This window comes from Pinus tabuliformis, chromosome X, assembly GCF_031772625.1.
Source record: "Pinus tabuliformis cultivar Carrire ecotype Pingquan chromosome X, CPIR1, whole genome shotgun sequence".
In the NCBI taxonomy this organism is placed as follows: domain Eukaryota; kingdom Viridiplantae; phylum Streptophyta; class Pinopsida; order Pinales; family Pinaceae; genus Pinus; species Pinus tabuliformis.
Genome location: NC_142308.1, coordinates 1,237,634,316 through 1,237,649,402, shown reverse-complemented (window position 1 = coordinate 1,237,649,402; position 15,087 = coordinate 1,237,634,316). Strand labels below are relative to the sequence as shown.

The following is a 15,087-nucleotide window of genomic DNA, read 5'->3' as shown; positions in this document are numbered from 1 at the left end:
AGTTGCATGATGTAAATTTAACCATGAATAAAATTTACGATCAACTTTATTCCATATCATTTAAATATTAAAATATGCCATCTATATAATAGAAAACAAAAATAAAATAAATAAAACATAAATAAATAATAAGTTCAGCCAAATACTAAAAAGCCTTTAAAATAATGTTAACAAAGCAAAGCGAATCATCCCATTATACCCTGTTAACAAAGCAAACGGGGTCATTCCATTATACCAATTATACCAAATTGCAGCATTCACTTGGGGTTAAATATTAATAAAAGAGAATGTTGACTGGCGTTCTAGCAGATTAAATATCTGATTTTCTTAGGAATAGCCTGGGCATAAGTCTGGAGCTCTGTGTTTAACCTAATAATCCTTCACAACTACGTAAATCATATAATTTGCTTTATTTACTGTGCTAAACTTTATCCTACTTCTATGCACTCAGATTTCTAATTTTAATCTCTCTCCAATCACTTACAATGGCTTCTTGTTAAATCTAGACTTCTTATTCTAAAGTGAAAATTATCAACAACTAATCTTAGGCTTTGCTCCATCCACTGAGCTCTGAACTTCCCACTCGACCTTTTATTGCTAACGCTCTCCATTCACTTTAATCTTCATCTCATAACCATGCCTCACACTGTTGGCGCTGCGTTATACAATAATTGAGTTAGGAACTGGATAATCTTTCAATAATTGAATTAGGAACCAGAAAATCTTTCAATAAAAAGCTTTCCAAGTTTCACAAACCACACTGCTTTTCCCATAAAGATGCAACCACCTGTGACCACAGTATCACAGACACGGGGCTGCAGTCCCACAGCAACACTCGATTCTCCTCAGCGTGAAAGAGACGTTGGTTTGGAAATAATAATTGTTCAGGTAGGATTTAGATTAACGCCTAAAAAACTGTCATAAAAAATTAATAGACCCTTAACATACACGACATCCAATTATGCAGAGGCGTCGTTAAACTCAAAAAACTTAAAAACAATTCGTATCATAATGACGTTCTTGACTTCCAAATTTTCTACTTAAACAATACATAATAACATATTATATCCTTAAAAACATAATAACGTACACAACATAATAACTTAATCACAAATCATGTGAGCGAAACAAACAAACACAATGTTCCGTTTAAAAAACAATTTTCTTAAAAAATGGGTGCATTTAGTTTAAAACATTTTATGATTATCCAAATGCCTAAAAGATTCTCTTACCTACGTGGCAGGCAAAAAGCGACGATGATACCATTTTTGTTTCAAAAATAATGTCAAAAGTTAATACATTTTAGCATCGAAAATGGAGTAAAGGGCAGGGGCGTTATCATTTCATAAACCACCGTTAATTATTATTATTATTTTCTTTTGGGTCAGGGAGGCGCTTATAGATTGATTCGCTGGTGTATTATACTCAAAATGAGTGGTATCGAAGGTATTCCGCCTTAGGGATCATACAGTATCAAACTTTGAGCAACTAATCACATTATTCTATACTCTGCACCTAATACCAAATCCGTCCTTATATTCCCTTTATAATGGCTGTCTATTATCTAGCAGTCTTGCATTATTTTCGTGTAGCTTTTAGAGTGGGAATGGAATATGATAACATTTCTTTGTAAGTATACCGGAAAACATGCAAGTTACATGTAACTGGAAGAAATCATAATAGAAGTCACGTTGGGGGTGAAGTAGAATATATTATTTATAATTTAAAGTTCAAAAATTATTATTTTTAAATATATTTATATTTTTTTTTTGTTTGTTTGATTGATTTACTGATTTGAATTTTTAAAAAATTGTATAATAATGTTGGCCTTGTACTTATATGAGACAAGGTCATTTTGACCTCTACTACTATAATTTATTTTAGATATTTTAGGGGATTTTAACATAGAACTTTGTGGCTACATTTATTTTCTATTTTCATGAGCTTACCAAGTAGGCTCATTACAAATGTTATAAAATAATTTTTGTTTATTTTACTATATAAAGTGTGAATAATATGGGAAAATTTATATATTTTTATTTTTATTTTAAAATTTTAAAAAATACTAAAAGACTTTACTTTCTTCGATAAATTAACTCATCCATATAAATTAAATGACTTGTAAATGTCTACAGTGATCAAAACACTTACCTCATGTTTCAGTGTACATTATCAAGATTAAAAACAATATAAAATTAATTACATTATAGCTTTAAATTATTATTATCTTATTAATTATAAATAAAGTTATTCTTTGATAATTAAATTAACTCATCCATATAAATTAAATGACTTGCAAATGTCCATACTAATCAAAACACTTGCATCATGCTTCAGTGTATATTGTCTATATATATATATATATATATATATATATATATATATCTTAACCATGGATATTTATGCTCATATTATCCTACAGATTCTTAATTTATAAATAAATTTTGTTACAATATCATAGTTTACTGTTATCATATGTATAAAAAAAATCATAACCTATATTCATATAACATATTTTTTAATTAATCAATTTAATTAAAAAACTAAAAACAGCATACCTATCTTTGATATATGAATTTTACTAAGAAATACTCTTAAATATTTTTTAAACCTTAAATCCATACTACTTTAGATAATAAAATTAATATTTTAGAAATCTTATTCCAAAATAAACATACCTATTTATATAATTAAAATATAATTTTTATTTTTAAATATCAAAATCTGATTTTTTCACTTTGAAAACACTTTTTTATGCATTCATTAATCTACTTATATTATGACCTCCACATCTATCCATATAACTTTGAATTCCATATAATTTTCCCATATAAAACTCTAACTTAATTTATTATTAAAGAATCTTCCTTCCTCACATATCCCACCAAAATATTTCTTCCTTAATTCCTAGACTTCCTTGAATTAACATCATTTATGAATTTAACATGTATTTTAAAAAATTTATTCTCATAAACATTTTTTCACTTCTTCCCTGATTCCTCTTTGTGACTTAATATGTATTTTAAGAACGTTATTAGTTGTTATTATTATTAATACACATTCGTTACTTATTTTATTATAAAGTTTTATAAATTATATTTTTTATTTTTTAAAATATATTTAAAATTTATAATATAGTTTTCGAAAAATAATTAAAATTTATTAAAATTTAAAGTTCAAATCTCCATTAAATAAAATTAAAATTATATTTAATTTCTAATTAACAAATAAAAAAAGTATTTATAATAACAAATCTAAATATTAGATTAAATTTACTTAATTAAAAATATTATTTATGAAAAATATAGATAATAACGCATGTAATAAAACAAGTATTTTACGCAAATATTATTAAAATTACAAAAAAAATCATAATAAATTTACATATAAAATTTAAAAAATATTTAAATTATATTTTGTAATTATATAATTGACCATTCCAATCATAAACAAGTTCTCAATAAAATTACGTTATATATTTTGAATAATATTTATCATCGCTATAAATATTAATTTATAGTAAATTTCTTAACAAAAACTTTACAAATACTTATTAAAGTATAATGAGTATTATATTTATAAATCAAAATACACTTCATATTTTATAAATATTTTGATATTTTATAAATATTTTGATATTGATATGATAGATTTCAAATTTTGTTTATGGTAAGGACAAATATGCTAAGCATGGAGAGTGGGCAAGTTTAACGATGAGAGAGTCAAGTCCATAAAAGTCATCATGCGTAGCTTGTGTGATAAATATATCATTCTAAGCAAGAAGCATCTATTGAGGGGTACTCACTTTTTTCTAGAAAAAGATTTAATTGTAAGACAACAAGAGGAAATGAGGGAGAAAATGTCAAAGGTTAAGGAAACAAGAGAGAATGGATTTATAAAGGTAAAGTTGTGATAGCATGATTTGGACCTCCTTCCAAAATAGAGTAGCAAGATGGTAATAAAGAAGAGGCAACAAATTCTTCAACAGGAAATTAGAAAGCAACGTCAGTATGGGAAAGCAGGGACAAAGACTCAACTGTGAAGCAAAGTCCTTATGTGAAAGCAGGGACAAAGACCCAACTGTGAGTCTCGCATGTCAAAATAAATAACAATCAAATCATACCCAATTTTCCTTAAGTTTGTTGGAACTGCATATGTCACCCATGGAGGTGAGGACCGATTGCAGAAGATAGAGACATAATTTGTCTCATAGAAGCACATGAGTATGAAGGGTGCAAAACACCTTTGTTTGAAGGATACTGGAAGATGGCAGTGTGGGACAAGGAAACAAGGAATGGAAAATGACACGGGGGTATCATGGTATTAGTGAGGGAAAAAGAACGTTGTCTCATTCACTTAGAAAAATAAGGTTCAAATAAAAAATTTATTTGGTTTAAAATATTAGAAAATTGAAATCATATCAGAATTGCAGCATGCTATTTTGCACCGCAAGTTTAAAAAATATACAAAAGTAGAGGGCTTGACCACAAAGATCTTTTTGCAACCTTAAAAGTCGATATTTCAACATATTCCCAACTAGGTGAAGTCCTTATAGTGGGTGATTTTAATGCTAGGATTGCAAGTGAGCAAGCTAGCATTCTTTGTTGTAAAGAAGATTGCAACCCTATTTGGCTTACAAAAGAGAGTAATCATCAGTGGGAAATAATTTCAGAAAACAAGGAATGCAATCTCTTTGGTGAACAATTACTTACTCTATGTGGGGCCTTCGATTTAGTCATTTGTAATGGTTTGATTGGATGAGAAAAGTCCCATAATTTCACTTGCAATACTTACAATGGAGCAAGTGTAGCAGATTATGTAATTTGCTTGCATGGGCTGTGTGAGAAAATGGAGGAAGTTTTGATTGGAGATCATCTTTGGGACTTAAAAGCAAATCAAAAGCCAATTTATTTAAGTTTCCCTTGGACTAGAAAGAAGCAATTAGAGTAAAAAACTCACTGTGTTCAACAAAATCTCCTAAAGGGCAGAATTCTTTTAGCTACATAAAATTTTACTACCTTCAAATTGACGTTAGAGAGGCTCTTCAAGAAGGAGAAAACCCTAATTCATGGCCTTCATAGTCACGAATTAACACATTTAATTCAAAGCGCACTTGCAAAGTGCAAAAGAGAAAAAAATTAAGAAGTCTGAAACAAATTGAATTCTGGTTAATGCTTGGTTTGAAAAGGAATGAAAAAAGGCAAGGAGAATTTGGAAAGAGGCAAACAAGGATAAAAAAAAGCTCAAAAACTTACTAGGAGATATGAAGAAAGCAAAAGGTCAATTTCATGGTTTCAAGGAAGGAAGAACTAATCTTCCTTGGGAAAAATAACCCGAAATTATTTTGGAAGGAGCTCCAACTGAGAAAGATGTAAAATGAAAATAGTATTACAAATTCTAAATGGTTTGAATATGCAAGACAACTCTATGAGAAGGATCCCAAGGTTGACCCTCCCCCTTAGTCAACACTGATATTGAACTCTTCACGGTGTAAGAGGTAGAGATGGGTATCAAGAAGTTGGGTGTTAAAAAAGTAAAAGACTTAGTTGAACTCCAAGTACAGTATCTCAATTGGGGATTAAATATTCTTGCACCCCACATTACAAAAATTTCAGTAACATCATACAATAGGGGTTCCCACAGATTGGACAACTAGTCTGGCAATACCACTTTTCAAAAGTGGTGACATCAATAATCCCTCTAATTATAGGACCATAATAATAAAACGCTTGCTTGCAAAGTTATTTGGAAGCATGCTAGAAAATGAAATCAACAAGTGGGCAGAAGAAAGAGATAAGTGTGCTAAAGGGAAAGCATCTTTTAGACCTAAACATTCCACAGTTGATCATTGTATAACTTTAAGGCATAGAATTGAAAACGTTTGGGAGAAAAAAGAAGAAGCCTTTTTTTGCATTGTTGATTTCAGAAAAGCGTTTGACACAGTTCTTAGGGATAAGTTATGGCACAAAATGGAGGAACTTGGGATTCCTAAACATTTAAGAGTAGCTGTGCATAAGATGTATGAAGAGGTGAAAGTTAAAATTAGAATTTCATCAGGCATTTCTAAAAGTTTTAGAAGTGATATCAGGGTCAAGCAAGGTTGTCGATTGTCTCCTACATTTTTTGGTTTATATATCGAGAAGCTTGGGGAGTGGTTAAATTCGCAAGGGGGTGATGGTATCCATTTGGGAAAGTTTGCTATAAGGCTTCTTTTGTATGCATATGACCTTATTATGATTGTTAAATCTTCTCTTGGCTTGAAAGAGCACTTACTATCCCATGAGCATTTTTGTAGAAGGTTGGGGATGCAAGTCAATATTAGCTTCTCTTGGCTTGAAAGAGCACTTACTATCCCATGAGATTTTTGTAGAAGGGTGGGGATGCAAGTCAATATTAGCAAAACGAAAGTATGGGTTTTATCTAAAAATGGAAAACATAACCAACATAAGTTCTACTTTGAAGACAACATTCTGGAAGAAGTTGTGGACTACAAATACGTTGGAATTGACTTCAGCAAAAATCTAAGCTGGGATGGGTGTAGAGAGAAAAGAACTTTGGGGTGGTTGGAAAGAATTTTGTGCTTTTCAAAATAGTTGTAGAGAGGAAAAGTTATGGGTCTTAGAAACCACTCAAACTCTTTTTGGGCTACTAGTGATTCGAGTGATTCTCTATGGTTGTGAACTGTGGGTCAGCAATACATCCAACATGCAGTGGAAACAATTTGAGAAAATTCAGAAGCATTTGATAACAAATAAATTCAAAATTAAAAGTGCAATTCCTTATACTATCTTGTTAAGTGAAATAGGGGTTGCTCCTATTGAAGCAATTGTTATGGTGTGAGTCATAATTTATTTTAAAAAAATTGAGCAAATTGAAGAGGGCAGATGGCCTAAGGTTGTCTTTAATGACATATTGTGCAAAAGAAGGAAGACTCGGATGCAACAAAATAACAAATGGTTTAATAAATGGGGTATTTGCTTGAACACATATCCCCTAAACAATAATAATAAATTTTTTTGTTATGGAGAAGTTCCACAAGCCTATTTGGGATAAGGAGCTAGGGAGAAAGAAAGAAAAAGTACTATATTGAAGTGTTTAATCCCACTCATAATCACCAACAAAAAGCGGCCAATATTTCTTGGAGACCCAAAGTTCTTATTGCTCAGTTAAAGACTAATTCTCAAGAATTCTACGGGCGGGAAAATGCCAAACAAAGTGTGGGAGGAAAGAGAGTGTATTTTTTGTCCAAGGAAAAGTGGAAACAGAAAAGCATTTCATTTTAGAATTTGAGGTCTTCAAAGTCAACAGAGAAAGTTATGCAAATATTCTAGCAGCTAGCTCTTCAGATAATCTATTTAACTAGGGGTTTGTCAGAACCTCGGAGTGTTTAGAATTTGAGGTCTTCAAAGTCAACAGAGAAAGTTATGCAAATATTCTAGCAGCTAGCTCTTCAGATAATCTATTTAACCAGGGTTTGTCAGAACCTCGGAGTGTTTATTGTGAGGCTCCGCAGGAAAAAGACTAAATACATCAACCACATGAAGAAGCAATATGTACCATAAGCTATTTTCTTTCTTTCTTTCTAAATATTTTTTACATTAAAATATAAAATTATATAAATAATATTATTTAAAGTAAAATTTACCAATAATATTTTATTTTATTTTTGACCTATAATATATTATATATTAATATACATTCTATATTTACTTTTAAAAAATTACATTTACGAGAGGGGTTATTCTAATGTCATAACAATTTACGAGAGGGGTTATTCTAATGTCATAACAATTTTGTCTTGAAGCATAATATAGACATAATATATATGTCATCAAAATTTTGACCTTCTAGTATGGTAACTTCAAAACAACCATCGAGTCATTTTCAAACTTTTCTATTTTATTAGGTGGAAATCTCATCGGTCTACCGGGCCACCGATCAAAACAACTTCCACATTACTCTGAAACGAATATTCTCCAATCTATCAATACACCATTATCAACGTACACCGAACCCAAAACATAAAGTTCTATGGGGGTTCTAGAACCGAATACAGGTCTGTGGTCACCTGCTAAGGCTGCAATAAAGTCAAAAAAGAAGAAATTGCAGTGCAATTCAGACAGCTTTCTGCTTCCATATCGAATCTATCGATCAATTACACACATTTAACCAAAAAAATATAAGAGTGAGAGAAGAATGACAAGTTGGTAGTTTAACGGTCTCTCTATATATACCTACGGAGGAGTAGATGTGCAAGTCTATCGCCCTCTGCTCTGCTATATAAAGCCACTAGGCTAAATACCTCAAACAGTACAGCATTGCAGCAGACTGCTCGTTGAGGTGAGGTAGGGTGAATTTTATAGCAGATCAGTAGATTTGTTATAGAAGGGTTTTGATCAGATTGCAAGCGCCATTGCCATGGGAAGCTGCCGATCATCTATCTGCAGCTCCTTGTTGATCTTGGTTTTATTAGCCCTTGTGCAAACTGCATTTGGCAGGAGTAGGCATTATCAATGGCAAGTGAATTACTTGTTGCGGTCTCCAGACTGTGTAGAAAATGTTTTGATAGCCATCAATGAGGGGTTTCCAGGACCTACTATTCAGGCCGAAGCGGGAGACACCATTGTGGTGGAGTTGGAGAATAAACTTCCCACTGAAGGAGTAGTCATACACTGGCATGGCATCCGACAGGTGCTCATTCTTCTTTTTCTAGTAGTAGATCAATCCTCGTATGAAATGCAAGTATTCTAAATTGTTGTATGTTGGCAGCGAGGAACGCCTTGGTCAGACGGGACAGCCTCAGTCACGCAATGTGCTATCAACCCTGGGGAAACTTACGTTTACAGATTCGTGGTGGACAAGGTATGATCAAATTGATTATGACTCGTAATTTTTCAAGTGAGAAACTCATTTTCCTTTCAAAGTCTATATTCGAATCTAATTCGCATGAATTAGAATGTGATCATAATTTTTCATAGAAATTTTCTTCAATAGTGTAATAAAGTATAATAATTTATATGGAATTAATCGGCGCAGCCTGGGACATATTTCTACCATGCGCACCTTGGAATGCAACGGTCTGCGGGTCTGTATGGGCTTCTGATAGTGGACGTTGGGAAGGGCGAAAAGGAGCCGTTTCCGTACGATGGAGAGTTGAATATAATTGTTAGCGACTGGTGGCACAAGAGCATCTACGAGCAAATGACAGGCCTCCATTCGAAACCTTTTCGCTGGATCGGGGAGCCTCAGGTAACGCACTCATGCACATTCATGGTGGTTGCTATTTTCATAACGTCAACAGGAACAAGCACAATCATAACACGTGTGATTGTTATAAGTGCATAAATATTATCCTTTTATAAAAATGTCTTTTGATAATTTGCGCGATAATGATAATTTTATAATTTTACTAGATGAAAAAATAAATATAGATTTAAAGATGTAAGGAACCAGCAGATATGTCAAATTTACTTTTATTATAAAACAGAAATTTAAATTAAAAAATTAATTTAAAATAAAACATTTATCAATATAACTAATATTTATTATAGTTAAAAAATATATTTATAATTTTATAAAAAAAATTAGTTAATTAAATTATTATTATAAATATTTAATTAATTTTATTTATGGATTTTTAGATTAATGGTGAAGAGGTATATTGTTAAAGTCCCTGTAAATTTTTATTAAAAAAAAATTAAATTTTTAATCAATAAATGTTTTCATAATTACTTTATGAAATAGAATAGAATAAAATAAACACCCTTTTATCCATATTCAAATCTTATAAAAAATAAATATATTAATAATATATATAATAAATAACATTAACACTTTTTTATCCATATTCACATTTTATAAATTCCTTTTCATTTATATTAAACCCTACAAGGTTGAATATATTAACACTGGATATCATAAATAAGGTTTAACTCTCATTTATTCATACTCAAATGTATAAGCTAAACAAAAATACTTTTAAATTTGTTTCTACTTTTCTTCCTTTATATTTTTTATATAGTTAATATTTTTATCTCGTTTATATATCTATCATTTTATATATTTTATATGATAATATATTATATTATATATTTTATTTTAATATTTTTATTTATTAAATAAGTGTAAATATTTATTTATATTTATATAAATATTTTCTTTAGAGAATAGAAATTTAATTATAATTGATATATTTTTATACATAAATATTTTATGTAAACACTAACATTATTAATTAAATTAATTTCATAATGATAAAATCTCATTTTCTCATTAAATTTTTATTATATTTTTTTTGTTATTTGTTAAATGATTTATAAAATAATTTTTTTTTCAATTTTTCAAAATTTTTAATCTACTTCATCTTATTATAATACCAAACTCTTATCTAAAATTTACAATCTTTGTGTAATTCCATATATATATAATGTTATATATTTTATTTTTAGTACTTTTAAAATAGCTATAAATACTTTATTTAGTAAATTATAAATAGTTGATTTAATAATTTATTTTCATCAAATTTTCACTTCTTCAATACATTTCATTTCATTTTAGTAGTGTATCAACTTTTACATAAAATATGTTATAGTTCTCTAATTCATAAATCCCTTGTTATTATATAATTTGTTTGGGATATAAATATAATAAATAATATAGGGTTTTTTACTCAATTTCCATCTGAAATTAGTTAAATATATTTTACATAGATGAAAATGTATCTATGTTTTTGTTTTAATTAAATCTATTCCATAATTTGAAACATCATTCAAATTAAATTGGATCCCCAATACTTACCCCTATCTATTTATGGCCATAAAATATGATAATACTTTATTCTAATTTTTTATTATTAAATAATTATAAAATCTATTTAAACCATGAAAATATCTTTATGTTTATATTTTGAATCTCATTGTTTACATAATAAATGATAACATAGTCATGGCCAACCTATCTCAGTAGACCTTGTGATTAATTTTTTTTTAAAACTTATATATATATAAAATTAAAAATATCATCATATAAAATATTATTTCTTAATAATAATTTAAAAAATATATAATATAATTAATTCTTTATCCATTAATATAATAAACTATGTTAACTTGTTTTAATAACCAAATTCTAATTACTAAATTCATAAACCATTTAAATTATTCAAATCTGGTTGTACTTCTTTCCTAAAGGTCAAAACTATAATAATAATTTTGATATATATATGAATGGAATAAATCTATACATCACAATAATATTAATATTTAATTTATCATCATGGGGAGTTTTCTTTGTTGTGATTTTTTGGGCTTTCTAGTGTTGCACGGAAAAAATTAAGGTAAAAATTTAAGTTGTGTTATTTAAAGTGGTTTTTTGATTGTATATATGGATTCAGCACTGTGAAAAACACTTAAAGACACTTCGATTGTGGGGTTACCCATAAAACTTATGATTTCAATAAATTCCTACCGAATTTTAGAGAAATTAAAAAAGAAAAACCCACCCCAAAAACTCTTTCCAAAAAATCACACTAAAAACAACTAACATCATAACTATTCATATAAATTTATTTTTAAATAAATTTTATTTGTTTTATCTTTAAAATAAATCATTAAATCTCCTGTATAACTAGATAACTACCTTTAACAAATATACTTACCTTATTCATCATGTTACTATACAACACTATTTCTTTTCTTTCTAGGCTAGTAGTACATGACATCTTAGATAGGCTTATATGGTTTAATTGAAAGGATTTTAAGTTCGCCTCGCTCACATGGCCTCACATGTGATTACACTAAATCATTGTTAAAGAACCAGATATTTGTTTTCCAGAGGAAAAATCACGTTGTAAATTATATTAAGGAAATATAATAAGCTACATACAGCTGCATACATAAGAGGAAATATCTGGTTAAAGAACCAGATATTATCACATACACTTCATTTTTAATTTCAAACCGAAAAAAATATAATAAACCAGTGTTGACATCCTTCCCTATTTATCTTTCACCCTTCCCTCTCTACTATTAAATGATCAGAAGAATCAATTGACATGGTAGACGTTTGTTTCTTTGTGCATAGAGGTACTCTGAGAACAATCCGCCCATTGATCTCACGTTAAGGAATTGGTGGTGTACACAGTCTTTGCTAATCGGAGGGCGCGGACACTACAATTGCTCGCTGGTGCCGACTCAAGCCGGAACTATCAGCGCCAATTGTAACAACACAAATCACCAGTGCGAGCCATTCATTCTCTCGGTGGAAGCGGGGAAGACGTATCGTGTGCGCATTGCCAGCGTCACGGCTCTGTCGTCGTTCAATTTCATTATAGAGGTCTCTATATATTATTATTGAACCCCCCCTTGCAGACAAGAAAATATGAAACCGATATTCAAATTGAATGTGATTGCTCTTCTGTGGTGCAGGGACACAATATGTTGTTAGTGGAAGCGGGCGGAAACTACATCGAACCCCTTGAGGTGGAGAACGTGGACATATATTCAGGGCAGACATATTCTTTTCTCGTTAAGGCCGACCAGGATCCGTCCAAGAATTACTGGGCAGCCGTGAACGTGAGAGGGCGACGTCCCAACACACCGCCGGGTTTGGCCATTTTCAACTACATACCCAATCAGGCTACCAGCTGGCCCTCCACTGCCCCACCCGCGAGCCCGGCATGGAACGACTTCGCGTATAGCAAGGCCTTCGCAAACAAAATCGTGGCCCGAGACGGTTTCGGTCCCCGCGTTCCGCCCAAATCTGACCGCACGATTGTACTTTTGAATACCCAGAACTACATCGATGGGTACACCAAATGGGCAATCAACAACGTTTCTCTGGTCCTGTCCGTTACTCCATACCTGGCGGCCTTGAAATACAAGCTGCGCAACGCCTTCGACCATCGAGCAGCCCCGGAAACATACTCTCCTAACGGCTATGACATTATGAGACCCCCGTCAAATCCCAACGCTGTCACAGGGAACTCCGTCTACTCCCTTAATTTCAACGCCACCGTCGATGTTGTTCTGCAGAACGCTAACGTCTTGACGCCTAACAGCAGCGACATACATCCATGGCACCTCCATGGCCACGATTTCTGGGTGCTCGCCTATAGCGATGGAGCTTTCAATCCAAGCCAAGACGTTGGCAAGTTCAATCTCCGTAATCCGCCCTTGCAAAACACGGTTGTTGTGTTCCCATACGGGTGGACGGCCATCAGATTCGTGGCGGACAATGCAGGAGCATGGGCGTTCCACTGCCACATAGAGCCTCATTTGCACATGGGCATGGGAGTGGTGTTCGCAGAGGGAATTGAGATGCTCGGGAAGCTTCCAAGGTCTGGACTCGGATGTGGAGGGACCAAGACATGGTTGCCTTGATAGTACGCTACATTTTCATGCTTTGCATCTTCTGTAGCAATCAGCCAGCTTGCTTTTTATGATTCTATTCGGTTGTGGGGTTGTACATCTTTTTCCTCGTTATTTAATGCCTTTCTTTCAACATTTGAGTTGAGTTTTTATCTGCATCCACCTACATCTTGCTATTTAATGCCTTTCTTTCAACATTTGAGTTTGAGTTTTTATTTGCATCCACCTACATCTTGCTATTGTTTAAAGATTTAGTTAAGCAACATTTACATACCTTTGATAAAACGAAGGAAGTTTTTTGCCACAAAGAAAGGATAGTGGATATGCCCCCAGAATATTATGGAAATGGAAAACAAATTTGTTTCTATCCTTGATAATAATTAGAACACCATGTTTCATATGCATCATTCTGTATTATTTAACTAATAAATTTAAAGATAAAAGTAATGGAAAAAATGGCCAGAATTAAAAGAAAGGGAATGCTAACCGGCCTGACTCTTCATCTCCCTTTCTTCAGCCTCTTTTCCTTCATATTTTTTTCGGTTATTTATATTTTTCTTCTCATTACCTTTTTACGTTTACATTATTTTTTATATATTAAAATTTTTGAAACAATTCATTCTTTTAAACATAAATTTATTATTAATATCATAAACCTAAAAAAATTCAAATAACATTTACTTTACGTTACTTTTATATATATATATATATCAAATTTTATTTGGCTATACAACTTGTATATCCCTCCATATCCAATAGCATCTGCTTCAATCATCAACAATTTCTACTACTGCAATATATCCTAGTCTTATTCGACTTTTTGAGAGTTGATTAAATTTCTCAGATAAATGCCTCTGGCACATTCTATAAATGGAACAAACAAATTCAGTCAACCAAAAGAATTCTTTAAACGTTTGTACCATATGAGAAAGAAACATATTATATATGGAATGCTCTTCTCCATTTTAATTTCTTTATCATTATTTTATTTGTACGTATGCTCGAGCCTACATTTACTCTTAATAATTTGATTGCTGATATTTGGAACTGTAAATGTCGCTGCACTTTATGCTGTTCTATATTATTTTTCGTTACTGAAATAACGTGGTCTTATCCACGTTCATGAGATAACCACCAGATAAATTAGTTTGGAAACTAAAAATGTCACATGCAGAAACGAATTAGGCTGTGTTAACTAATTAGTCTAGACTTTGTTAAAAATTCTTCATCATTCTTTTCAGGATGCTTACTTTTTCCAGCTGTTTCAATGTCAACGAGTCACACGATGTTGCACAGCCGAAATCAAAATACAGTCAACTCGGTCGCAATAAAAAGTGAACAAAATCAGTGACAAATGCAACCGTTTTGTGGCATGCGTCGACATTAATATATATCCTCTCAATAAATGATTTTGACTATTTTTAAGAATGTTGAGTATAAAAAAAAAGTCCTACATGATTTGAACAAATCAGAAAATGGGAGGTCAGATCGTGACTAACCTTATCTATACCCCAAATTAAAATTCAAAGATATCTGTCTATTGCTTTCCCCATGATTGCATCGAATTGCATTTCATTACAAAGTTTGGATGCTCCGCTCCAGTCCCATCATCGCCACTATCTCGTTGTTGCCTAGAAAACGCATCCTGCACAAGTTGTATGCTGGCTTTTTTTCAATGAAATAGTGGGAATATTTTGACTTCTTCCAGTTAAAAGAATAT

At 31.4% G+C, this 15,087-nt stretch overlaps 1 protein-coding gene across 1 annotated transcript; it reads left to right on the top strand.

Moving 5' to 3' along the window:
• The first annotated feature begins 8,293 nt into the window (after positions 1-8,293).
• On the top strand, positions 8,294-13,474 carry LOC149144436 (L-ascorbate oxidase-like). The gene is made up of 5 exons (XM_089446924.1): positions 8,294-8,691; positions 8,770-8,862; positions 9,037-9,249; positions 12,142-12,333; positions 12,426-13,474. The coding sequence occupies exons 1-5, from the start codon at positions 8,419-8,421 to the stop codon at positions 13,377-13,379; spliced, it is 1,725 nt and encodes a 574-aa protein (XP_089303050.1). The 5' UTR covers positions 8,294-8,418; the 3' UTR covers positions 13,380-13,474.
• The last annotated feature ends 1,613 nt before the right edge of the window (positions 13,475-15,087 follow it).

Bases quoted from the DNA above. Each gene is read 5' to 3' on its own strand.
- LOC149144436 (XM_089446924.1), top strand. From the start codon at position 8,419: ATGGGAAGCTGCCGATCATCTATCTGCAGCTCCTTGTTGATCTTGGTT. The intron at 8,692-8,769 runs GTGCTCATTCTT...GTATGTTGGCAG, and splicing joins ACTGGCATGGCATCCGACAG to CGAGGAACGCCTTGGTCAGA. The intron at 12,334-12,425 runs GTCTCTATATAT...TCTGTGGTGCAG, and splicing joins CGTTCAATTTCATTATAGAG to GGACACAATATGTTGTTAGT.